This window comes from Bubalus kerabau, chromosome 10 (assembly GCF_029407905.1).
Source record: "Bubalus kerabau isolate K-KA32 ecotype Philippines breed swamp buffalo chromosome 10, PCC_UOA_SB_1v2, whole genome shotgun sequence".
Classification (NCBI taxonomy): Eukaryota; Metazoa; Chordata; class Mammalia; order Artiodactyla; family Bovidae; genus Bubalus; species Bubalus kerabau.
The window spans coordinates 64243073-64270011 of NC_073633.1; the positions used below are offsets into that span (position 1 = coordinate 64243073).

At 44.1% G+C, this 26939-nt stretch overlaps 1 protein-coding gene and 1 long non-coding RNA gene across 10 annotated transcripts in view; one reads left to right on the plus strand and one right to left on the minus strand.

The window, feature by feature from the left end:
- LOC129621474 (uncharacterized) overlaps positions 1-26939 on the minus strand; it is a 56211-nt gene that overhangs the window by 21194 nt on the left and 8078 nt on the right. The gene's annotated exons all lie outside the window — the stretch shown is intronic.
- TNFAIP8L3 (TNF alpha induced protein 8 like 3) overlaps positions 1-26939 on the plus strand; it is a 45494-nt gene that overhangs the window by 3760 nt on the left and 14795 nt on the right. Inside the window, exon 1 of one of the 2 annotated variants that reach the window (XM_055537975.1) lies at positions 23539-23618. The exons of the other annotated variant lie outside the window; for it this stretch is intronic. Within the exon in view, the coding sequence (XP_055393950.1) occupies positions 23564-23618 (55 nt within the window). The 5' untranslated portion in view covers positions 23539-23563. Of the gene's footprint in view, positions 1-23538; positions 23619-26939 lie in introns of those variants that run through there. 2 annotated transcript variants of the gene reach the window in all.

Genomic DNA, 26939 nt, shown 5'->3' on the forward strand with positions numbered 1-26939 from the left:
AGAGACAGCGTTTATGGAACACTGGATTCTTCCCAGAGACCCAACTTGGCAGTCTCTCCTTTGACAAACCCACCATCCATCTCTCAGGAATCTTAGAGCTTGGTATATTAACTCAGCACTGATTCAGAGTTTTTCCTAAGAAGCAACAAGTGAGTAAACATTAGCAGTGTCAGTTTCTTTCCTTTCTGACTTGTAAAACTGAGATCGTCTACCCCGGCTGAAACAGACAAGCTCCTTCTACCCAGAGGTAGCGCCAAGCAGTCACACTGATGGAGCATCCCTGTGGCTGGGTAGGTGCCACAGAAAAGCGTTTCTATGTGATGGAGTTGGGATGTGATGAGGAAACCTCAAGATAATAAAAGAAGAGGGGAAACAGCAGGCTCCTAACTTTGCCCTCCCTGTCTCTCCCATTCCCTAGGTCCTAAGCTTGGTCCAGGTAGACAAAGAGGCAAAGGAGTGGGTAGGATTCAGTAGTTAGCCAAGAGGAGGTAAGGTGTTCCAGAAGTCAGACACCATTGAGCAAAGGCACAGATAAACAGGGAAGAAATTGGAATGGAAGGTATATACTAAGGTGTGCATGTGTGTGTGCTAAAAGTCGCTTCAGCATGCCCAACTCTTTGTGACCCGGTGGACTGTAGCCTGCTAGGTTCCTCATCTGTGGGATTCTCCAGGCAAGAATACTACACTGGGTTGCCAGCCCTCCTCTGGGATACTAAGGTGTACTGGGAAATAAAGTTAGATGAATGTAGGGAGAGCCACTTACTAGGTGGGGTCTTAATAACTTCATCCTGGCAGCACTGAAGGAGCCCCAGCTGAGCTGATAGTAGAGCAGAGATGTCCCTGACTGAGAGCTGTGTTTTCAGAAGCCACGTCTGACAGACATGAAGTAGGGGGATGGCCTAGGCTTGGAGCCTCGGCTACCAGGGTGTGACCACACAGTCAGAGGGGATGGTATCCCTAAGCGAAGCAGAAGAGGAAAGATGCAAATGCCATTTCAGAGAAACAACAACAGAAGTTGGTGACAGATTGTACAAAAGCAGTAAAAGGAGAGGGACAGTGGAAAGGGACTGGCGTGTTGAGTTGGGCTGAGGCAGGGAAATGCAGGAGACAGACTTCCCCACCCCACCAGTGCTTCCTTTCTTTCCATCAGATACTTAATAGTGAGGAAAAGACCCTGAAGACAGGAAAGATTGAAGGATGACAGAGGACGAGATGGCTGGATGGCATCATCGACTCAATAGACATGAATTTGAGCAAGCTCCGGGAGATGGTGGAGGACAGGGAAGCCTGGCATGCTGCAGTCCATGGGGTCACAAAGAGTCAGAAATGACTTAGCGAGTGAATAGCAACAAAGTTTTGCTCAAAGGCACCTCCCCCCACCCATAGTAAATTATGCTGGCACGTTGGTTTTGGAGGATCATGGGGTTCTGGAGTTTGTTGATTCTTATTGTTGGGTTATTTGTGGAGGCTATTCAGTAACATTTGTCGCCTGACAAATTAACAATTAATGGACTGAAAAACCAAACAACCATGGGCAAGGACACCACCTGGGGAAGACGAACTACTTGGCTATTAGTCATAGTCCCAGGTCTCATTCTTATTTTGGACATTTTCAGGGGCTTCGGCCCCAACCACACAGTGGGCTGCTTTGAGGATCAGGACCTTGTCTCATGCTTTCATGTTTCCAAGGTTTTATGGACATTATAAATGAATGAGAAATTTGAGGAGCCTCCTGAGAGCTCTGCACTAAAAGGCCAGATGGACAGCCAAAAACCTGTCCTATAAAGTAGGGCTGCCAACGCTTTCCTTCAGTGCTTTGCTTCAGTATTTTAAGATCACTTGCACTATCTGGGACTCTTGTTGGAAAGTATGGGGGCATGAAAAGAGATACAAGGATACGGTCCATTCTGTCTCTAGGAGGGCTTGGGATCAGATGGGCAGATAGGACACAGGTACTGATGGCCACAGCTTAAGCCAGTACAGGAAGACTCTCACACCATTGCCCTGAGGTTAGATCCTGGCCACGTCTCTGTTTATATGTTTTCTCTTGACACCAGCCACTTTCCATTGTGTGTTTTACAGTTATTCCTGTACATGTCTCATCTCTGGTATTGGTCTTAGCTCCCTAAGGGTAAAGACTGGGCCTTTTTCCTCTGTATCACCTCCCATCAACACCACCTGTGTGCCCTAAACACAGTAGTAGGTTACTGCCTGGCTGGCTGGCTGCTTGGATAGATGGATGGATCTACAAATGCTGTTATAAGTTGGTTCTCCAGGAAGCAGACTCTGAGATGGAGGTTAGCATGCAGTGTGTTTATTGGGAGAGGGTCTTGGGATCAATACCTGGGGAAGACAAACAGACGGAGGGATGCCAGGCTGGGCAGAGGGAGAAGCTGAGCTGCAGAGCAGGCCCAACAACAAGTTGAAGGTGGAAAGCCCTACAGAACTGAGTTGAGGTGAGGGACTAGGCTTTTATATCCCCTGACTTAATGATCAGTCATTAGATGCAGGCCATCCCTGCATCTTGGACAAAGCTGTCCCCTTCAGCTGAGAGCTGTCTGCAGGCAGCACTTCAGCAGCTTGTGGAGTGCTTGGCCTTTCATTCCTGAAGGGGGACCTGGAGCGTACACCATGGCATCTACCACGGGCGGCCTCCATAGTTCTCCAGGAATGTTTCATGGGGGTGGCAGCCCTGCCTATGGGCAGCTATGAACATTATCTGGACCTAATTAGAGCAATTTAGATAGCCAGATGAAATTAGCCATTCTAGATCTCACAGATCTACACCCAGCTGTTCAACCCATACAACCCAATAGATATTGGTTCATCATCTGTTTTGTGTTCAGTAGGTGGGGGGTACTATGGTAGCAGACAGAAATGGTATTAGGGACCTCCCTGGTGGTCCAGTGGTTAAAACTCCACTTTCCAATGGAGGAAGTGTGGGTTGGATCCCTGGTAAGGGAACTAAGATCCATCCCACATGTTGTAGGGTGTGGCCAAAAATTAAATAAAACTTGTTTTTTTTTCTTTTTTAAAAAAGAAATGGAATTAGATGTGGCCCTGTCCTCAAGAGGCTTGCAGCCATAGGGAGAGAAAATGCCTACCCAAAATGAACCTGTAAAATTGACAGCATCAGCAATAAATAGTGGAGGATTCAGGGACTTCCCTGGTGGTCCAGTAGCTAAGACTCTGCACTCGCAATGCAGGAGGCCCAGATTCAATCCCTGGTTGGGGAACTAGATCCCACATGCTGCAACTAAGACCCAGTGCAGCCAAATAAATTAGTTGAAATACATTTGTTAAATAGTGTCAGGTTTGGAGCATGGGGCATGATGGTCTGGGGTTCTGGGGGAAGGCCTCATGGCGGAGATGGGCCTTGAGGACAGCCTTGAAGGAGTGAAAGATTTCGATGGGGAGAAGAATGAGCCAAGGGACTCAGAGAAGGAGGGACAGACAGGAGTCCGTGGGAAGCCTGGCATAGCCCGGGGAGCCCCCTTAGAGGGCCAAAAGGAAGAGAGGGTGGACATATTCAGAATGTCAAATTGGGTGTTGTGGTGGTTGTGGCCAATGTGTAAATTTCTGGAGATGGAGACAGAATGTCTATGTGTATGTAAATATAAAGCTATTTTCTACGTTATTTTTCCCTAAAAATATGGCACCTGCTTTTTTATTTGTCAGCAAAACCAAATTATAGTTACACTTTCCATTAGCACTTTTCTTTAATTGGTTCATTTTCCTCCAGAGTTACCATTGGCTCCATCTGAATTCACATGTAGATCTCTGTAAAGACACTATATACATAATTTTGTTTTGTTTTTCAGTCACTTGGCTTCCAACTCTTACTGTAAAATGCCTGTGTAGGTGGGTGTTTGGGCTGTACTATGTATAAGTATAGACATAAAGACTTGAGAAGAAGAATTTAGCAGATAAGTTCTCTGAGATAGCCCAATCTAAGAAAACATAAAGAGTAGTGAGAACCCTTTTCCCCAACATATATTATCACATGCCCCCAAAACATATTTTTTATACATCAGAAGTGTTCTTTTTAGGCAACTGCATAGCACAAATTCTGAAACTGCCTTAGAACAGTCTTCATGTTCATATTGGATTTTCTAAACATCATTGCCTAGGAATAAAATTGAGCTTGTTCATGGAAAATCTAGTGTGCAGACTATAAAAATGGAAGGCTTGGCCGCAAAGAAAGTGCTAGACACACCCTAATAGAAACTAGTATTTTGTAAATCAGTTCTCCGGGAAAAAAAAAAAGAGAGAGACACTTTGGTGGTATCCAAATACTGGTTTAAACAGCTGAAAAACCACAGGAGCGGCCACTAGTTTGTAGATTGTCTTCTTGAAAATAAAATATGCTTTCTGAGAACCTTTTCTAGCCTGGAAAGGAAGTATTTTGGTGATACACAGCTTTATGGAAACTTGCAGTTAATGTTTTTATGGTGGAGGCATCCAGTTTCATGTGCTGGAGGAAATTCTGTAAAGGGTTGTTCTGGTGAGCACACACATCCCGCATTCCTAATTTGGGGCCTGAGGGTTATGCTAGGAAGATATAACCAGATTTTTGGGGAATAATATGGGAGGGAAGTGAAGGGGGCTGTCTGCCTGGCAGGCCTCTGCAGCAGCTCTTCCCTACCCCACTTGAATCGGGTTCCGTGGTTTGCTTGGAATGACATTAAGAAAGTCAGGGAGAGAAGACTGGGGTCCAGGTCACAAGGTAGAGAAAGTAGATTTAAGAAGTTGTGGCATATACCAAACAAAATGAGAAATGGTCTTTGCCAGCCAGAGTCCAGTCCCAGAGGGCTGGTACTGAATGTAAAATAATAGTGATGTTTTGAATTTGTACATAATTTTATATTATTTAAGCACATACAATGTATTTGAGACCAGGTTAACTATTTATATGGTATTTAAGACTTACACAGGCCTTATAGGTTAGGTACTATAAATAGCCCCATTGTATAGGCCAGGAAACTGAGGCACGGAGAGGTTAAGTAACTTGCTCAGGGATATTCAGTTTCTCAGTGGATATGAAGCCGGTCTAAACTCCAAACATGGTGCTCTTTACCAGGTAAACTCTGTTGTTATATCAGTAGATGCCACCAGGCTCCTTTACATCCATCACCAGCTCCCACAGGGCCCTTGGACTACAACATTCCTTCTTCAGGCTCCTACTGGTACATTAGACATTCTACCTCCAGAAGGCCCTGTTTTAAGCTGTAGACATTTCCTTCAGTGGCCCAATAATACATGGGCAAAGAGGGGCTGTCATGGGTTCCAAAACAGGAGCTAGTAAGGATTGGTTTAGGAGGGAAGAAGAGGAGAGCAGCACAAAGCAGCTGTCAGGGAGAGAAGGCCCTGGAAGGACCTTGCAGCCACGTATATGTCTAGGGTCCTGGCAACGTGGTGGAGGAGGAGACGGAGAGGAGAGAGGGTTGAAAAGCAGCATCAAGAGAGGTGCCCAACAAATGCTACCTCTATCAGAGTGCGCTTAGGCATTTTTTCCACTCCAGTATTTAGAATAATTCTAGATATAGAATCACCAGGACATGGTGACCAGTTGGACTCAAGGGCAAGAGAAAACTCAAAGCTGAGACATAGCACAATGATGAGATACTGAGCTGAACAACTTGGGTTTGGGTTTCTTACTGCTTTCCAATAACATTATTTTCCAACCAAAGGAGTGCAAGCTCATGATAGAATATGCAAAAACAGTACAAAGAAGAAAATTAGATTGAGTCCCAAGAATAGATGGGCTTTTCCAAAAGAGTGTAGTCCAAAAGCCATCCTGAAAAATGCAAGAGACCTTTATTTAGGGAGGAAGGAAGTTTTGTAAGAGAACAGGAGCCCCACTTCTGAAATGTTTAGTAAGAACATTGGCTACTGCCAGACAGCATCAGCACCAGAGCTAGAAGCCAGATACTCTGGCTCTATTGTTCCCCCAAAACATATGTAATTTTTAAAAAGGATCAGAGTTATTCTGGATGTTGGGATATCAAAAGGACCGCTTCCATGTTTCCTTTTGACACCTTCCACCGTGTTCTTGCCATCCCTCTCCCCTCTTCCTTTCCTGAGCTTTCTCCCTCCCAGCACAGCTGCCCAGAAGTCAGACACCACAAGCCCACACCAGGCCCTTCCCATGTACCGGGCCCACTTCACCAGTCAGGAGAGCCCTACATGGAGCCCGTAGAATATTTTTACATTTTTTTTTAATACCTAAGAAGAATTTGGTAGGTTTTATAGATGCATGGCGACAATTGCAAAAGTTGATTTACTTTGAGTTTAATAACTTCCAGCTTCGGGAATAGATTTATTGGTTTCTGGTTCTCCAATTACTCTTTGTTTAGATTGATTTTTTACTTTATAAGGAAGGAGGGAAATTTGTTCACCTGTGTTAGCCTCTCTCTCACCCTTAAGATTTAATTCATTGATTCAATCTCAGTCAAACAAAGCAGGCAGAGCTAAGTTAATACAGTCAACTTTTAGCGAGCCCAGAGTAGTACATGATGGGAATTAAATGTGAATTTTCTTGACTTTTTTTTATTTTGGTTTCTCTGATCGTATGTAATCCTAATTTTTCCTGCTGTTGTTGTTGTTCAGTTGCCCAGTCGTGTCCAGTTGTTTGAGACCCCATGGACTGCAGCATACCAGGCCTCCCTGTCCCTCACCATCTCCTGAAGTTTGCCCAAGTTCATGTCCATTGCATCGGTGATGCCATCCAGCCATCTCATCCTCTGATGCCCTCTTTTCCTTCTACCCTCAATCTTCCCCAGCATCAGAGACTTTTGCAATGAGTCCACTGTTCACATCAGATGACCAAAATACTGGAGCTTCAGCTTAAGCATCAGTCCTTCCAATGAGTATTCAGGGTTGATTTCCCTTAAGATTGACTGGTTTGATCTCCTTGCTCTCCAGGAGACTTTCAGGAGTCTTCTCCAGCACCACAGTTCAAAGGCATCAATTCTTTGGCATTCTGCCTTCTTTACGGTCCAGCTCTCACAACTGTACATGACCACTGGGAAGACCACAGCCTTGACTGTACGGACCTTGCTTTTCAACACACGGTCTAGGTTTGTCATAGCTTTTCTGCCAAGAAGCAATCATCTTCTGATTTCATGTGTGCAGTCACCATCCACAATGATTTTAGAGCCCAAGAATAGGAAATGGGGCTGGATGCCATGATCTTATCTTTTAATGTTTAGTTTTAGGCCAGGTCTTTCACTCTCCTCCTTCACCCTCATCAAGAGGCTCTTTAGTTCCTCTTTGCTTTCTGCCATTACATTGGCATCATCCGCATATCTGAGGTTGTTGATGTTTCTCCCACCTATCTTGATTCCAGCTTGTAACTCATCCAGCCTGGCATTTCTCATGATGTGCTCAGTGTATAAGTTAAACAAACGGTGACAGCAGACAGCCCTGTCGTACTTCTTCCTTGATCTTGAACCAGTCAGTTGTTTCATGCAGGATCTTAACTGTTGCTTCCTGACCTGCATACAGATTCCTCAGGAGACAGGTAAGATGGTCTGGTATTCCCATCTCTTTAAGAGCTTTCCACAGTTTGTTATGATCCACACAGTCAAAGGCTTTAGCATAGTCAATGAAACAGAGGTAGATGTTTTTCTGGAATTCCCTTGCTTTCTCTATGATCCAGCGAATGTTGGCAGTTTGATCTTTGGTTCCTCTTCCACTTCCTTTTCCCTGTATCCCTCCTCAATTTCCCCTTCTGCCATCCCTCATTAATACCTTTTTTCTACCTGTGTCTCCTAAGGCTTTGCTCTTGGCCTTGTTCTTTTCTAACAATACACTTTCATTTGGAAAAGCCTGCCCACTTTTCATTTGGAAAGTGGAAAAGTGAAGTCGCTCAGTCATGTCCAATTCTTTGTGACCCCGTGGACTGCAACCTCCCAGGCTGCTCTGTCCATGGGATTTTTCAGGCAAGAGTACTGGAGGGGGTTGCCATTTCCTTCTCCAGGGGATATTCCCGACTCAGGGATTGAACCCGGATCTCCTGCATTGCAGGCGAACGCTTTACCCTCTAAGCCACCAGGGAAGCCCTTTTTCATTTGGAAAAGCCCACCCATTTTTCCAGCATGAAGCTAAAGGTTCCCAAAGCTGTGGTCTAACCTGGTCCTCTCTCCGGAGCAAGAATCCTGCCCTTCAAAGTCATCTGGGCTTCATCTCCTTCCTGTTCAGGAGACACCCCAACTCAGCACAGCTACACCTGGACTGTTACCTTTCCAGTACCCTCTCTCAGCTCTTCTGGTGGCCTCACCAGCCACCAAGTCATTCAACATTAAATTGTGAAATCATAAGAAGAGTGGAATCTCCTATACACATGATCTCATAGCAAAACCAGGACATGGAGAAAGCAGGCATTATTCCCAGTTTATAGATAAAGAAACACATCCACAGAGATTATTTACCCCAAATCACAAAATAAGTGGTAGATTTCCACTATTTAAAGCTACATTCCCCTCCAAAAAAAAAAAAAAAAATGGGAGAGGCAGAAACAAATCTAAATGTTCAACCTAAAAATATATAAGCCCAGACCTTTGGGTCAAATGGGTATATGTTCACACCCCACATATGACCTTATATGACCTTGAAGCACTGCCTAGAAACATTTCAGAATCTGCTTCTTCACATCCCTGGGGTGGCTATCAGGTTTTAATGTGTGCTCAGCTGCTCAGTCATATCCAACTCTTTGCAACCCTATGGACTGTAGCCCACCAGGCTCCTCTATCCCTGGAATTTTCCAGGCAAGAATACTGGAATAGGTTGCCATTTCCTCCTCCAGGGGATCTTCCTGATCCAGGAATTGAACTGGAGTCTCCTGCCTTTCCTGCATTGCAGGCAGATTCTCTACTACTGAGTCACCTGGGAAGCCCCATTCAATCCAAGCATATAGGTAAATATTCAATCAAATAATTACTGAATAATTAAATACATAATGACATTTCTACACTGTGGAATATTACTCAGCTGTTAAGAAAAATTAATTTGGAAAAAATATAGATGTTTGTATTATAATATATGAAGAAAGCTTGAAAATCTATGATCGCAATTTTGCTATATACATACATGTACACATATATACATGTATATTTATTTATACATGTACACCCATACACCTATACCTACATATCAATACATCCCTTTTTAAAAATTTGTATTGAAATACAGTTGATTTACAATGTCCTGTTTAATTTCTGCTGTACAGCAAAATGACTTGGTTATATATATACATATTATTTTACAACCTTTTTCATTATAGTTTATCACAGGATATTGAATATAGTTCCCTGTGCTATAGAGTAGGACCTTGATGTCCATCCATCCTATATATATTGATTTGCATCTGCTAATCTCAAAACCCAATCCATCCCTCTGCCCTTTCCTCCTTGGCAACCACAGTTCTATTCTCTATGTCTGTGAGTCTGTTTTGGTTTCATAGATCATATACCCCTTTTTTTTAGAGAGAGAAGGGGCAGAAACTCTCCCTCCATTCACATTCATGAACTTTTTTTTTTTAAATCCTGGAGCAGAATTAACCACTCTGTATGATGAGTTTGTAGGCAATTTTAATTTCCATCTTTTTTGCTTTCCTTCCATACTCAATGAAAATGTATAACTTGCAGCAGATTTTTATTTTAAAAACCACCTGAAATGAGATCCAGTGGACTTGTCCACTGCTCATCCTTCTGACTTTCTTGCAGGTTTGTCCCAGGTCCCTCTGTTTTCTTCCTTGACACTCATTCTTCCCTCTGTTCCCCATGATCCTCTTCCCCATCAGACCAGGCCTCCATGGGTTCTTTTCACGGGCTCCTGCTGGCTCGCTGGCGGAGGCAATTCTGGGCTTCTCTCCTCAGCCCCCTTCCTACTTACCCACTGCCCTGGCGGTGCTCTGCACCTCCACTTCATCACACCCTCCCTCTGAGCCCGCCTGGCCTGAGCCCCCATGCCAGGTATAGGAAGTATGAATACTCAGGGTGGATAATGAGCTTATAGATTTGAGGCCAAGAGCCTCGGAACCTTGCAAGCCAAATGGACCTACTGGGTGAGCTTGCTGACCAATTATTAGAGCCATTATGGCTCTAGACTGTGGCCTTGCTGCTGCTTGCTGACCAGCAGTGTGGACAACTTCTATCCCTGACCCTGCTCCCTCCCGACCCCCATCCCAAACATGAGTGACTTTCAGTTTCCACTTGTTCATCCTCACACTGATTTTTGTCTTTATTACTTTTACAATTTGAAAAAAAAAACAACCCTGTGTACACCCGTGGAAGATTCATGTTGATGTATGGCAAAACCAATACAATATTGTAAAGTAATTAGCCTCCAATTAAAATAAATAAATTTATATTAAAAAATAAAAATTAAAAAAAAGAAAGAAGAGGCATGTAAAATTCTATTTTAACAGGATTATTAGCTTTTAGGAGGTATTGGTCTTCCACCCTCAAGTTTGATCTCTTTCCAAAAAAGCTCATTATTGAAATGCTGTTGTTGTTGTTTAATCACTCAGTCATGTCCACTCTTTGTGGCCCCATGGACTGCAGCCCACCAGGCTCCTCTGTCCACGGGATTTCCCAGGCACGAATACTAGAATGGGTTGCCTTTCCCCTCTTGCTGGGATCTTCCCAACCCAGGGATTGAAACCCACATCTCCTGCATTGGCAGGCAGATTCTGTACCACTGAGCCACCTGGGAAGCCCATTGAAAAGTTAATATGATAGTAAGTATTATATGTATCTATTTCTGAAGGAATTAGAAATTATTGAGGTCTTGTAATAACCTATAATGGAAAAGAATCTGAAAAAGAATCTATACAACTGAATCACTTTGCTGAACACTTGAAACTAACATAACACTGTAAATTAACTATACTTTAATAAAAGAAAAAGAAGAAATGTATTGGATTTTGTTTGTATCTTGGAGCTAAAAATAATAGATATCATGGCCCCAGGATTATTTGCCGCCTCCCTCTCTCCACCTTATTTTACTCTAGTCCATCAAATAGGGATAGCCCAGTCAGGAAACTTATAGGAAACAAAGGTGTTCACCCTTTAGACTCGCATTAATTAGAGTTTTTTAACCTAGTTTTAAGTTAGCCCCATTCACCCTTAATGACTGATATTCCCCATCAGCTAGGATTTTGTCTATATTTACTTTCTTGATTTATATTATAAAATATGATTATTTTATGAGATTGCAAAGAGTTGGACACAGCTGAGCAACTGAACTGAACTTATATTGATACTGATGATTATTTTACTCATTCTCAGATATAAAAACATATAGTAACTAAGCATTTTCACCAGAAAAGTTCCTCCTTCCATTAAAAAAATCACTTTCTTAATCTTTAAGTGGAAAGCAGTATCAGTTTCCTTATTGAAAAGCTATATCTTATTAATCGCAAGTGGGTGAATATGATGACTGTGGATTTTAAAGGAGAGATCAGAGAATATGAGAGGAAGAATAAGTGAGATAGGAGTACATTCCTAGAGGAAGCAGGTGTTTATGTCGAGAGTGATGGTTGGTACATCCTAAGACCAGCAGGTTCTATAAGCACCCAAGCAGGATCTCTAGAGACTATCAATCACCTGTCTTTCCCTTCACCCTAGGAGGGAAGTCAGTGATGGGCTGGCACTCACTCGTGAATAAAGAAGTTTGGATCCAACCATTCTTGGTTTTCTTTATTTCATTTTTATTAAAAAAAAAAAAAAACCTCTCCACATAAATTAGCTCTCTGGGGCTTCCTGGTGGCTTAGTGGTAAAGAATCTCCCTGCCATGCAGGAGACACAGGTTTGATACCTGATCCAGGAAGATCCCACATGCCTGAAAACAACTAAGCTCGTGTGCCACAAACTATTGAGCCTGTGCTCTAGAGCTTGGGAGCCACATCTGCCGAAGCCCAAACACTCTAGAGCCCATGCTCCGAAATAAGAGAAGTCACCACAATAAGAAGCCTGCGAACAACAACTAAGTGTAGCCCCCGTTTGCCGAAAGGAGAGAAAAGCCCGCACAGCAATGAAGACTCAGCACAGCCAAAAATAAATAAATTCAAGCCAAAAATAAAACTATTAAAAAAAAATAGCTCTGCTATATTATTACAACCCAATGAGAGTGGCTGAGGTCTGAGCCAAGTCTGAAGGGGGTGAAGGTCAGTGGTCATTAGGGTCTGAGACTGTCATATAGGCAGGATAAAGACCAGGGGTGAGGACTAAGCACAGCTGGTCAGGTGGTTGAGGAGTCAGGTCATGTGGCAGGGAAGCCAGAGGGGCCATAGGCCTGGCCGATTCTCTTTTTTTTTTTACTTTTTATTTTGTACTAGAGTATTGCCAACATCCGCTGGATCATTGAAAAAGCAAGAGAGTTCCAGAAAAACATCTATTTCTGCTTTATTGACTATGCCAAAGCCTTTGACTGTGTGGATCACAATAAACTGTGGAAAATTCTGAAAGAGATGGGAATACCACACCACCTGACCTGCCTCTTGAGAAACCTATATGAAGGTCAGGAAGCAACAGTTAGAACTGGACATGGAACAACGGACTGGTTCCAAATAGGAAAAGGAGTATATCAGGGCTGTATATTGTCACCCTGCTTATTTAACTTATATGCAGAATACATCATGAGAAACGCTGGGCTGGAAGAAGCATAGGGTAGAATCAAGATTGCCGGGAGAAATATCAATAAACTCAGATATGCAGATGACACCACCCTTATGGCAGAAAGTGAAGAGGAACTCAAAAGCCTCTTGATGAAAGTGAAAGAGGAGAGTGAAAAAGTTGGCTTAAAGCTCAACATTCAGAAAATGAAGATCATGGCATCTGGTCCCATCACTTCATGGGAAATAGATGGGGAAACAGTGGAAACAATGTCAGACTTTATTTTTTTGAGCTCCAAAATCACTGCAGATGGTGACTGCAGCCATGAAATTAAAAGATGCTTACTCCTTGGAAAAAAGTTATGACCAACCTAGGTAGCATATTCAAAAGCAGAGACATTACTTTGCCAACAAAGGTCCGTCTAGTCAAGGCTATGGTTTTTCCAGTGGTCATGTATGGATGTGAGAGTTGGACTGTGAAGAAGGCTGAGCGCTGAAGAATTGATGCTTTTGAACTGTGGTGTTGGAGAAGATTCTTGAGAGTCCCTTGGACTGCAAGGAGATACAACCAGTCCATTCTAAAGGAGATCAGCCCTGGGTGTTCTTTGGAAGGACTGATGCTAAAGCTGAAAGTCCAATACTTTGGCCACCTCATGTGAAGAGTTGACTCATTGGAAAAGACCCTGATGCTGGGAGGGATTGGGGGCAGGAGGAAAAGGGGACGACAGAGGATGAGATGGCTGGATGGCATCACCGACTCGATAGACTTGAGTCTGAGTGAACTCCGGGAGTTGGTGATGGATAGGGAGGCCTGGTGTGCTGCGATTCATGGGGTCGCAGAGTCGGACACAACTGAGCGACTAAACTGAACTGAACTGATAGCTGATTAACAGTGTTGTGATAGTTTCAGGTGAACAACGGAGGGACTCAGCTATACATATACATGTATCCATTCTCCCCACAAACTCCCCTCCCTTCCAGGCTGCCACATAACATTGAGCGGACTTCCATGTGCTACACCTTGTTGGTTAACCATTTTAAATATAGCAGTGTGTACATGTCCATCCCAAACTCCCTAACTATCCCTTCCTCTCAGCCTTCCTCCTGGCAACCATAAGTTTGTTCTCAAAGTCTGTGAGTCTCTTTCTGTTTTATAAGTAAGTGCATTTGTATTTCTTTTTATATAAAGGATGTCATCTATCTCCTTCTTTGTCTAATTTACTTCACTCAGTGTAACACTCGCTAGGTCCATCCACATGGCTGTAAATGACATTTTTTCATCCTCTTTAATGGCTGAGTAATATTCCATTTTATATTTGTACCGCATCATCCGTATCCATTCCTCTGTCGATGGACATTTGCCCCATGTCTTGGCTATTGTAGCTAGTGCTGCCATAAATATTGGGATGAATGTTTCCTTTTGGATCATGTTTTTCTCCATATATATACCCAGGAGTGGGATTGCAGGGTCATATGGTAGCTCTAGTTTTAGTTTTTTAAGAATCCTTCATACCAATCTCCATAGTGGCTGTACCAATTTACATTCCCGCCAACAGTGTAGGAGGGTTCCCTTCTCTATATACCCTTTCCAGCATTTACTGTTTGTGGGTTTTTTAATGATAGCCATTCTGGCTGGTGTGAGGTGATACCTCCTGAGGGCCTCTTGGCTTGCAGCAGCCACACATGGCTGCCCCAGCCTTCTTGAGACTCCCCACCTGGAGAGTAGCCCCCTTTAATATTAAAGAGCCCAGAACTTTGAGAAAAGCTGGCTTCCAGCTGGGGCCTTCTGACCTCTCACCTCCACCCCAGAAGCAAGTCCTTCTAACCTCCCTTCCAGCCTGTTTCCCTGGCCCCAGATCTCTGCTTCATCCTTAGTGCTTCGCTTCCCGGCAGCCCTTCCCACCTAGGTGTTCCTCTCCATTCCTCTGCACTGATCCTCCCACCCATCCCACAAGCCCTCCGGAGTGCTAGAGGGACTATGGCAGTGGAGACACCAAGATAAGTGGCTGTGACAGGAGACTTGTCATGAAGCAAAGATATTAAAAGCTTCCAGAGAGAAAAACCAGGCTCTTAACAATGCACTAGTCAGAGAAAATCATAAGTCAAAAAGATACATGCACACCAGTGTTCATAGCAGCACTGTTTACAATAGCCAGGACATGGAAACAACCTAAATGTCCATCAACAGAGGAATGGATAGAGAAGATGTGGCACATATATAGAATGGACTATTACTCAGCCATTAAAAAGGAACAAAGTTGGGTCATTTGTAGAGAAATGGATGGTCCCAAAGTGTCTCATACAGGATGAAGTAAGTCAGAGAGAGAAAAACTAATATCATATATTAAGGCATATATGCAAAATCTAGAAAAACAGTATAGATGATCATATTTGTAGAGCAGAAATAGAGACACAAAGGAAGAGAACAAATTTATGGATACCTGGGATCGACACATATACACTACTGATACTATGTGTAAAATATGTAACTAATGATAACATACTCTATAGCACAGGGAACTCTGTTTAATGCACTGTGGTGACCTGAGTGGGAAAGAAGTCCAAAAGGGACAAGGCACATGTATACATATGACTAGTTCATTTTGCTGTAGAGTAGAAATGAACACAACACTGTAAAGCAACTATACTGCAATAAAAATTAAAGACAAACGAAAAACAAGGCACTAGTTTTCTGCATAGCTGAGGACTAAACAACAGTGTTGCAGTATCTTTGAATTCTCAAGGTGAATGATTGGTGATACAGAGTTCTGAGCGCAGTCAGACTACCAGTCAAGTGTGTGAGGTAGACTAAATCATTGTTTGATAAAGTAGATCTCAAGAAAATTGCCTCACTGTGCTCCCTCCCTTAGGGAGCTGCTAGACTAGGAGTCAGCCAGCTGACATCCCCAGGCCAAGACGAGCCTGTCACCTGTTTCTGTGTGTCCCACAAGCTAGAAGCATTTTTACTTTTTTTAATGGTTAAATTGTAAATGGTTTTATAGGTACTTTTTTGTGCTTTTGGCCCTTAATTCTCTGGCCCTTTAAGGTAGCTTGCTGATGCATATACCGGACAAAGTGTTACACTGAAATGGGGAGCAAGTTAAGAAGGAGAAAGCTGTGAGAACCAAAAAACAGGAGATGGATACACGAAAGAAGAAATGAAGAATGAAGGAAGAATTGAGCTAACAGCCTGGAGCGGGCTAAGAGACCTTTGCACCAGATTTGAGCCAGGGAACACAGCACTCCCAGAGGAGTCTCCAAGAAAGATTAGTTGATTTGTTTGAACCTGTTGTGAAACACTTTATATTCTGCTTAGAACTTTAGGAGTGAATTACTGCCCAGTAGCAGCAGCAGCAGCAGAGTGAATTGAACTATGGAATGAGGTTCGTGACATTGTACAGGAGACAGGGATCAAGACCATCCCCATGGAAAAGAAATGCAAAAAAGCAAAATGGCTGTCTGGGGAGACCTTACAAATAGCTGTGAAAAGAAGCGAAGCGAAAAGCAAGGGAGAAAAGGAAAGATATAAACATCTGAATGCAGAGTTCCAAAGAACAGCAAGAAGAGATAAGAAAGCCTTCTTCAGCGATCAATGCAAAGAAATAGAGGAAAACAAAAGAATGCGAAAGACTAGAGATCTCTTCAAGAAAATTAGAGATACCAAGGGAACATTTCATGCAAAGATGGGCTCGATAAAGGACAGATATGGTATGGACCTAACAGAAGCAGAAGATATTAAGAAGAGATGGCAAGAATACACAGAAGAACTGTACAAAAAAGATCTTCACGACCCAGATAATCATGATGGTGTGATCACTGACCTAGAGCCAGACATCCTGGAATGTGAAGTCAAGTGGGCCTTAGAAAGCATCACTACGAACAAAGCTAGTGGAGGTGATGGAATTCCAGTTGAGCTATTCCAAATCCTGAAAGATGATGCTGTGAAAGTGCTGCATTCAATATGCCAGCAAATTTGGAAAACTCAGCAGTGGCCACAGGACTGGAAAAGGTCAGTTTTCATTCCAATCCCAAAGAAAGGCAATGAAAAGAATGCTCAAACTACCACACAATTGCACTCATCTCACACGCTAGTAAAGTAATGCTCAAAATTCTCCAAGCCAGGCTTCAGCAATATGTGAACCGTGAACTTCCTGATGTTCAAGCTGGTTTTAGAAAAGGCAGAGGAACCAGAGATCAAATTGCCAACATCCGCCGGATCATGGAAAAAGCAAGAGAGTTCCAGAAAAACATCTATTTCTGCCTTATTGACTATGACAAAGCCTTTGACTATGTGGATCACAATAAACTGTGGAAAATTCTGAAAGAGATGGGAATACCAGACCACCTGATCTGCCTCTTGAGAAATTTGTATGCAGGTCAGGAAGCAACAGTTAGAACTGGACATGGAACAACAGACTGGTTCCAAATAGGAAAAGGAGTTCGTCAAGGCTGTATATTGTCACCCTGCTTATTTAACTTATATGCAGACTACATCATGAGAAACGCTGGACTGGAAGAAACACAAGCTGGAATCAAGATTGCTGGGAGAAATATCAATAACCTCAGATATGCAGATGACACCACCCTTATGGCAGAAAGTGAAGAGGAACTAAAAAGCCTCTTGATGAAAGTGAAAGTGGAGAGTGAAAAAGTTGGCTTAAAGCTCAACATTCAGAAAACCAAGATCAAAGCATCCGGTCCCATCACTTCATGGGAAATAGATGGGGAAATAGTGGAAACAGTGTCAGACTTTATTTTTCTGGGCTCCAAAATCACTGCAGATGGTGACTGCAGCCATGAAATTAAAAGAAGCTTACTCCTTGGAAGGAAAGTTATGACCAACCTAGATGGCATATTCAAATGCAGAGACGTTACTTTGCCAACAAAGATTCGTCTAGTCAAGGCTATGGTTTTTCCTGTGGTCATGCATGGATGTGAGAGTTGGACTGTGAAGAAGGCTGAGTGCCGAAGAATTGAGGCTTTTGAACTGTGGTGTTGGAGAAGACTCTTGAGAGTCCCTTGGATTGCAAGGAGATCCAACCAGTCCATTCTGAAGGAGATCAGCCCTGGGATTTCTTTGGAAGGAATGATGCTAAAGCTGAAACTCCAGTACTTTGGCCACCTCATGTGAAGAGTTGACTTATTGGAAAAGACCCTGATGCTGGGAGGGATTGGGGGCAGGAGGAGAAGGGGATGACAGAGGATGAGATGGCAAGATGGCATCACTGACTCGATGGACATGAGTCTGAGTGAACTCCGGGAGTTGGTGATGGACAGGGAGGCCTGGCGTGCTGTAATTCATGGGGTCGCAAAGAGTCAGACACGACTGAGCGACTGATCTGATCTGATCTGATCTGAGAGTGAATTGAAGGCCCTGGTGGCTCATATGATAAAGCGTCTGCCCCCAATGTAGGAGACCCAGGTTCGATCCCTGGGTTGGGAAGATCCCCTGGAGAAGGAAATGGCAATCCACTCCAGCACTCTTGCCTGGAAAATCCCATGGATGGAGGAACCTGATAGGCTACAGTCCATGGGGTCGCAAAGAGTTGGACACGACTGAGTGACTTCACTTTCAGAGTGAATTACTGCCCGGTAGCTAGAAAACTAACCAAAAGAAATACAAGGCAGCGTTTAACTCCTGGGAAAACAAGATGAATAAGAAAGGAAATGCTGTCATGGAAGTGACAGAACATATATGACTCAGCTATGAATGGTATCTCTATCACAGCAATGTAATCACTTAAGTTTGATTTAAACAAATATTGAAATAGAACCAAATTGGAAGGTGGAAGGAGAAATGAATGGAAAAGACAGCTAAATTCTCACCTTCTGTGAAAGGAAGTTAAACATAATTATTAGTAATTACTAATAACTAGTAATTATTAGTTGCAATGGTTATAAAGTGTTTTGCCTCCAAAAAGCCAGGATCAGAAGTGGGCCAGAGTCTACAGCATTATGAGCCTTATAGAAGGATTTAACTTTTTTAATAATGTACCTATATTACTTTGAAAAAAGATTTTTAGAAATAAAATTAAAAATAATAGTAACTGGTCAGCTCAGAGTGACCATGCCCAGGTGGGGAACGGGCAGTGTGGTAACCTCAGGCCCCTGAGTGGAGGAAGCAGGCATCAGTGTCCTGAGACCCCACCCGCTCCAGTTATCATTATTGTTCCTGACGTGAGTGTGAGTGGATTTCAATAAAATGTCAAGACTGTTAGCCATTCATTCATGCAACAGTCTCTATGTTTCAATCCCTGGCTAAAGTTGCAGTGTTAAATTAACGATGATTCCTGCCCTCAAGTTGTTCACAGACTGGTGAGATATAAAGTCACTCATTCAACCAATGGATGATTGTTCTCCATGATGATAAGAATATAACAGAGGGAAAAGGAGTTGCAGAGAAAAGTTGCTGAGATGTTAGAAGTCCTTCGGGGAGCCCTGGAGGTTATTGAATAGGAATTGATGGTGAGGGCAGAGCCAAAGTTCAGGCACAGGGGAACAGAATATACAAAGGTGCAGAGGGGACCCAGACATGACAGAGCAGGACAGGTGAAACCTGAGCGTTGCCTGGAATCAGGAGCTCAGAGTCTGTAAAGGATGAAGTTGGAGAGGTGAGCTCAGCAACCAGCATCCCATGCTCAAGAGTCTGGCCTCTGTCTTCAAGGCCATGGGAAGCCAGCCAGTCAATTGATGTTCTCCCTGGTGGAGGAGCATCATGAAAGCCAACTCTCAAGCCCAGTGTGGAAAACATAAAGGAAGCTGGGGCAGAGAGATGAGTGAGAAGAAGGACAATCATTTGGGTGAGAAATGATGAGGGTTGGTACTAAGGTGGTGTCAGTGAGACAGAGAAAGGCAGATACATTTGAAGATGTGAAGGAGACTGAATCGACAGTCTAATGCCCCCTTAGATGCACGAGGTGAGAGAGAGAAAGAAGGCAAGGATGACCCCCACGTTTTCGTCCAGACACTGGGCAGGCAGCAAAGCCACATATAATACAAGGAGGAGGCTGCAGAGGGGTGGGAGAAAGGGGCTGAGAGAAGCTCTGAGCATGAGGCCTGGGAATCTAGGTGGAGAGGGCTGGTAAGCAGTAACATGTGGGGCTGGGCCTCAGCAGAGACACCTGGGCTGGGAGGCGTATCAGGAAGAGCAAGGGGTGACATCTCACATTCTGGGAGAGTGTGTGGCAAGAGAGAAAAGGGTCCTGAGCAAACGGAGAACACCTAGGCCTCAGGCCTGGGCAGAGGGAAGAGGAGGCCTGGAAGATGCTGTGAAGAACCAAGACAGGGGAATCCAGAAAGCAGAGACCAAAGGAGCATCGCGGGCTGTTGGAGGTCAGATGAGCCAAGGCCCGAGTGTGTGTCGCAGGGTGCCACAGGCATTCCCTGTCCCAGAAATTACAGCAGAGGTAACATATCTGGCTGCACCCACTGATGCCCCATAGAACCCCCAACTCCCATGCTATGACAACAAAATGTCCTCCCATATCCAGTCACTCCCAGGAACAACTTGAAGGTGACCTCGTGAGAGCCAATGCCATTGAGTCTGGGGTGAAAGCCAGGGCAGGACAGGACCGCAGTGCCTCTGTCCTCTCGCGGCTGACCCAGGCCTCTTCCTGGGGCCCCGGGCTCACCCTCTTCCCCATGACATCACTTCCTGTGCTGCCCAGTGTTGGGGTTTGAGGCTTAAATCTATCATCGAGTTCCTTCTATGTGCCGGGGACACCATGGTGGACACAGCAGTCCCAGTCCCCCTCCCCTGGAACTTGCAGTGAACGAACACGTGACGCCAAATGGAAGGTCCCTGAACAGGCCCCAAGAACCGAGTTTGTTCTGGAGAGAAGGAGGGCTCAGAGGAGAGGGAGAAGGAGGACAGCAAGGGATGCTTGGATCTGGGGAGAAGATGCACTGAGCCATGGGTGAAACCGCGGAAAGGATGAGCCAATCTCTCTTGGGGGCAGAGAGGTGGGATGACAGGGCTGTGGGCCTGGTGAGAGGAATGGGGCCTGGCGTGTGGGACACAGCTCCCGTGTGCAGCTGCATCAGCACAGGGCAGCCCGCCGGCGCTGGCTGTCTGCAGCTTGGTCTGCGGGTGCTGAGGTCAGCGCCGGGAGAAGCCTGGGGGAAAGCTTGCTGACCTCCGCTCTGTGGCAGCACAGGCTGACGTCTGACAGAGAAGTCAAGGGCCCTGGGGCTGGAGTGGGGAGGGGGGAAGAGGGAAGGTGTAATTTTGGAGGAAAGCCACAGGAAAGGAAAGCTAGAGCCTCCAAGGTCCATGCCCCAGGTTTTCAGAAGGACGGAAAAGCAGGAGACATTCCACTGCGGAAAACACTGGCAGTGCAGAGCTGAGAGCGAGCTTGGAGGCTGGAGGGAAACCAGTGTGAAAGAAGGAAAGCTGGGGGTCTCTCCCACTGGCAGGGGCTCTATCTCAAGAATGCCCAGTGGGGCTTTTTAATGGACTTAAAAACTCAGTTTCTGATTCTGGTGAGGTTATTATTAAATTGAGAATATAAAACAAATGAGCAGAATCTTCTAGTCCAACTCCCAGACGTATAAACCAGGAAGGTGAAGACTTGGGCCCACAGCACACAGGGAGTGCCCTGGGGCTTTTCCTCCACTCCTCTGCTGTGGGCTCATGGAGAGACCGGACCCAGGTCAGCTCCCAGTTTTCCCTGTATTAGGGATATTCCCCAGACTTGGGGATCAACTTCATAGCCACAGCCCTGGCATCCTGGCTCCCCAGGACAGCAGTTATCAGCACCTTAGAGTGACTGGTGCCTAGTGACTTGATTTGAAACAGTGAAACTTTTTGGTGGTACTGTCTTATATTACCATGCTGCTAAGTCACTTCAGTCGTGTCCGACTCTGTGCAACCCCATAGACGGCAGCCCACCAGGCTTCCCTGTCCCTGGGATTCTCCAGGCCAGAACACTGGAATGGGTTGCCATTTCCTTCTCCAATGCATGAAAGTGAAAAGTGAAAGTGAAGTCGCTCGGTCGTGTCAGACCCTCAGCGACCCCATGGACTGCAGCTTCCAGGCTCCTCCGTCCATGGGATTTTCCAGGCAAGAGTACTGGAGTGGGGTGCCATTGCCTTCTCGGATATTACCATGAAGTATAAATAACTTTCTTTGGAGGCTTTTACTGCCTTTGAGACAAGTATGGCAAAAGTTTAATTTAGAAAGGAAGCCTCAGAGAAAGACACACTTATGGGCAACTTCCAGAAAGGCAAGTCTCCACAGCTACTCTCTTGTTCAGAATGGTTCCTTCAGAGGTGGGGTACCAGCAGAACTAAGGTACCCAACCTCCAGGGACCTGGCAGGAGAGCAAGCTATCCACCATCCCAACTCCCTTCAGCAAATGGGGCCAGATAGGACCATGGCACCAATGGATATCCAAAATATGTCTCAACTCATGTCTCATACCTCAGATCCATGAACAAGAAGAAACCAGTTACTCTAGAATACCGTTAGGGGGTACTATAAGTCATATTACATGTGCCCCTTTCCTGTTCATATTGACTGAAATCCAAAAACGTCATTATACAAAATTCTTATTTCACTAAAAAAAAAAAAAATTAAGTAGAATATTAAGCAAGGCATAACACTGGCTGCCAAATCATCTCCCATCCAGAAGTACCTTCTGTTTCTCCACCCTCATGTGTTTTGACCTCCCTAGTACAGCAAATTGTTCATCTTTTTTAAGCTCACTAAACTGAGGGTTAACATATTACTGTATTAATCTCATTATAGCACCTTCTAAGAGCATCAGGGCTTTGGGCTTAAATACCCACCGTCTCAGCCCATATTTTGTTTATTTTTTCCAATATAGATAAGAATTTGTTTCATTTTATTGCCTGCTTTAAAAAAAAAAAAAAACAAAAAAACAAAAAAAAACCTTTTAGGCTTTATAGCTATCCAAAAATTGAAGATTTCCAAAGATTGACATTTTTATTGCATCGTTCTGTTTACTAATTTCACATATTACCAAGTTGGCATCCTCCCACGGCTCTGAATGTGACATCCTACTGGCATCCTTGTTAGCAGTCTGGTGGCCTGAGCCTGAGTGTTTGAGCGCCTGCCTTGGTGAACAGTTTGGGAGCTGCCAACAGAGAAAGAGAATCACCCAGAGAGACAGACATGGCCTGTGCTATTCTGATCCCCAACAGCTCCTGAGTATTAAAATAGCCTGTGAGCGTGAAGGGCTGTGAATCCGGGGAGGCTCAGGGGTGGCAGGAGGGGTGGATGCTGCTGCCATGGAGAGAGGGTTCCTGCTGGAATTGAGCGCTGAGGGTATGATGGGGTGATGCATCTTGGGCCCCAGGTGCTGCTTCTGCTTGTGGGGCACAGACAGAGCCTGACTGGACCAGGCAGACAGCTCCGTGTGACAGGCAAGGGATGGAACTCAGTCCCTCAGCTGAATTCAGTACTTTTTTTTTTTTTTTAGTGAGATCAGTTCAGCCTGCACTTTGTGAATAGAATGTATCTTGAACAGATAGAATCTAGGCCTCCAAGTGTGAGAAAAGAACAGGCTAAATCATTTATCCAGACATTCACGTAACATTTATTGAACTACTTCTGCTTGATGGACACTGCCCTAGGTGTGAGGTTCACACCCTCCCGAGCATCAGTCCTGTTAGTGCCCGGCGCCAGTCACAGCACAGCAGCACAGGGAAAGGACTGTAGGTGGGCTGGACTCAGGTGTGAGGGCCACCGTCCCTGGGTGGGAGGAGGTCTTCAGCTGGGACAGACAAGCTGTGGCTCTGCCCCTCCCACCCATACAGGGGTCCATTGGATTCACCTGTGGGCATTCGGGGCCCGGGCTCCACCCTCATGGAGAGCCAGCTGTGTTGCTGGTGCTGTTTGGGTCTCATCTACCTGGCTTTCTTCAGCCAGCTGGGCTAGGGCACAGCCGTCCTAGTGAAGACACCCTGTGGCTTCTGATTTCAGTATGACTGCTGACTGTCACGGACAAGCAGGCCTCCAGTGGGAGGGCTGGAATGGGGGTAAGTGGACCAAGGAGTCTGCTTGTGGGGCTACCTCTGGTTGTCACTTGCCATATCCTGGCTCAGGAAGGAACATTAGGAGGGAATACTGCCATTTGCCAAGAGACACCTTTGGACATCCTTCCCCTCTTCGTGCTCCGTGGTGCTAGGTTATTTGTTACTGTCTCTGGGCCCTTTGTAGCAAAAACTGTGAACATATTAAAGTCTATCAAGAGAGAACTGGGACAGGAAATGGGAAAATTGAAGCAGGGGCAAATTATATCATCAAAAAATATATAATCTATTTATTGACAGAGAAAGATATCCTCAGAATGTTGAGTGAAAATGCAGATTAGAAAATAGTGTTCATTGTTCCCATGTTTGTAAATATGGAAGTGCATATGCCTGGGAGAGTGTTTTGAAGAATATATATACATGCTAACCATTATGCATGATGGTATCGTGGGGTGCTTACTTTCTTCCTTTAGCTTATCTGCCTTTTCTGATGGTTCTCAGTGCTCATGTATCATTTTTATAGTAAACTTATTAAAGAAAGAAAATATTTTGAGAAACAGCTCCTCAGTCTCCCCTCTTAAAACAAAACAAGGAGAACAGTACTAAAAATTATGCCAGTGGGTAGTGTTTGTCTCTTTACTCCTGAGAGTGATCTACCATTCAGAATGACTACCTACTTTGTGGATGCTCTAGGGAAAGTAATAAAACTCTAAAGATTTTGGATTAAGATTTTAGATTTTAAGCTTTCAAGACCATAAAGTAGTTGTTAAATAAAAAAATTGTAAGAATGTTCTGTTTTAGGGAATTATTGCTCTTCTACACCAGGAAACATTAAAGAAATTGATTCTTCATTCATCCCTACTCTCAGAATAAACACTAGTCACAAGTGGCTTTTATGGACACATTTTACTAACCCTTCAAAAGACCATTCATCCTTGTCTGACATGTACAGTCTCAGAAAACAGAAAAAGAGAAAGCAACCCAATCCATTTTATGAGGCTAGTTTACTCTGACATCAAAATAAGACAAAGACTATAATAGAAGAAGGTTATAGACCAGTCTCACCTTTGAGCATAATTGCGAAATCCTGACTGTGATATTTACTAATAAATTTCTACAGTATATTGAATACATGACCAAGTAAAGCAGCTTATCCCAGGAATGCAGTGATGATTCAAATTTAAAAGTCTCTTAATAATTGGTTAAATTCACATATCAAGAGAGACAAGCCATATAATCATCTCAGTAGGTACAAAGAAAAGTGTTTGATAAAATTAGATACATATTTTTACCTTAAACAAAGCCTTAGCAAACTAGGAAGAGAAGGAAGGTTCCTTAACTTCATAAGCAGTATCCATCAAAAATCTACAGCAGACAGTATATGTGGTGGGAAATATTATTAGAAGCAACCCTGTTAAAGTCGGAAATGAGACAGGGATGCCAAATACCACCCTTATTATTCAGTATTGTACTACAGTTTCCTACTAAGGCAATAAGGCAAGAAAATGAAATAGGAGGTAGATGAAAACAATCATTCTGTGCAGGCAATGTAGCTATCCACATTAAAAATTACAAGCAGTGCTACATAAAGTCTATTAGGACTCAGAACTCAACAAAGTTTTTCAATTGGAGACAAATATACAGGGATCGATGGACATGAATTTGAGCCAACTCCAAGAGATAGTGAAGGACAGAGGAGCCTGACATGCTGCAGTCCATGGGGGTCAAAAAGTGTGGGACACGACTTAGTGACTGAACAACAGTGACAATACAGGAATCAGTTGGGTTCCCATGCGTTATCAATAACCATTTAGAAAATATAGTAGAAAAAAATTACACTTAGAGTAGCAACCAAAACTATATGGTATCTAGAAGTAAACCTAATGAAAGATATGCAAGAGCTTTATGGGTGTGACTGTAAGACCTTATTCAAAGACAGAGAAGACACTCTGATTAAATGGAGATATATCATGCTAATGAACGGGAAGCTTACTATCATAAACATATCAGTTTACCTCAGATGAATACAAGGTGTTCATTTGGTCAAATGACACTAAAATTCATTTGGAAGAGTAAAGGCAAGAATAATCAAAACAATTTCTAAGAAAAATAAAATGGGGGGAACTTCCCTATGGCCAATCAAGACTTACTATGCTGCTGCTCAGCCCTGGGGTTTCTTTGGAGGGAATGATGCTAAAGCTGAAACTCCAGTACTTTGGCCACCTCATGAGAAGAGTTGACTCATTGGAAAAGACTCTGATGCTGGGAGGGATTGGGGGCAGGAGGAGAAGGGGACGACAGGATGAGATGGCTAGATGGCATCACTGACTCGATGGACTTGAGTCTGGGTGAACTCTGGAAGTTGGTGACGGACAGGGAGGCCTGGCATGCTGCGATTCATGGGGTCGAAAAGAGTCGGACACGACTGAGTGACTGAACTGAACTGAACTGATGCTGCTGCTAAGTCGCTTTAGTCATGTCCGACTCTGTGTGACCCCATAGACGGCAGCCCACCAGGCTCCCCTGTCCCTGGGATTCTCCAGGCAAGAACACTGGAGTGGGTTGCCATTTCCTTCTCCAATGCATGAAAGTGAAAAGTGAAAGTGAAGTCGCTCAGTCGTGTCTGACTCTTCACAACCCCATGGACTGCAGCCTACCAGGCTCCTCTATCCATGGGATTTTCCAGGAAAGAATATTGGAGTGGGTTGCCATTGCCTTCTCCGAAGACTTACTATGAGTAACAGTAATTAAGACAGTGTGGTATTGGTGTTGAAATAGACAAAATGATCAATAGAAGAGAGTAAAATACACAGACCTCTGCAATACAGAACTTGATAAGAAAAAGGTGGCCTGCCAGATCAGTAGCAGGCAGATGAGCTATTCAATAAATTGAATAAACTATGAGGAGAAAAATATACCTTCTACAGCACCCGCAAATAAATTCCAAATGGATTAAAGACCTTAATGTGAAAAACAAAACCTTAAAACTTTTGGGAAATATATGAGACTCACTTATTGCCTCATGGCAGGAAATAATTTTTTTTAACACAAAATAAAAACCACTTCCCTGGTGGCTCAGACGGTAAAGAATCTGCCTGCAATGCAAGAGACTTGGGTTCTAGCCCTGAGTCGGGAAAATCCCCTGGAGAAGTGAACGGCAACCCACTCCAGTATTCTTGTCTGGAGAATTCTGTGGACAGAGGAGCCTGGTGGGCTATAGTCCATGGGGTCGCAAAGAGTTGGAGATGACTGAGCTACTAACACTTTTATTTCACTTTCACAAAAACCACTAACCATAAAGGGAAAGACTGATACATTTAACTATAA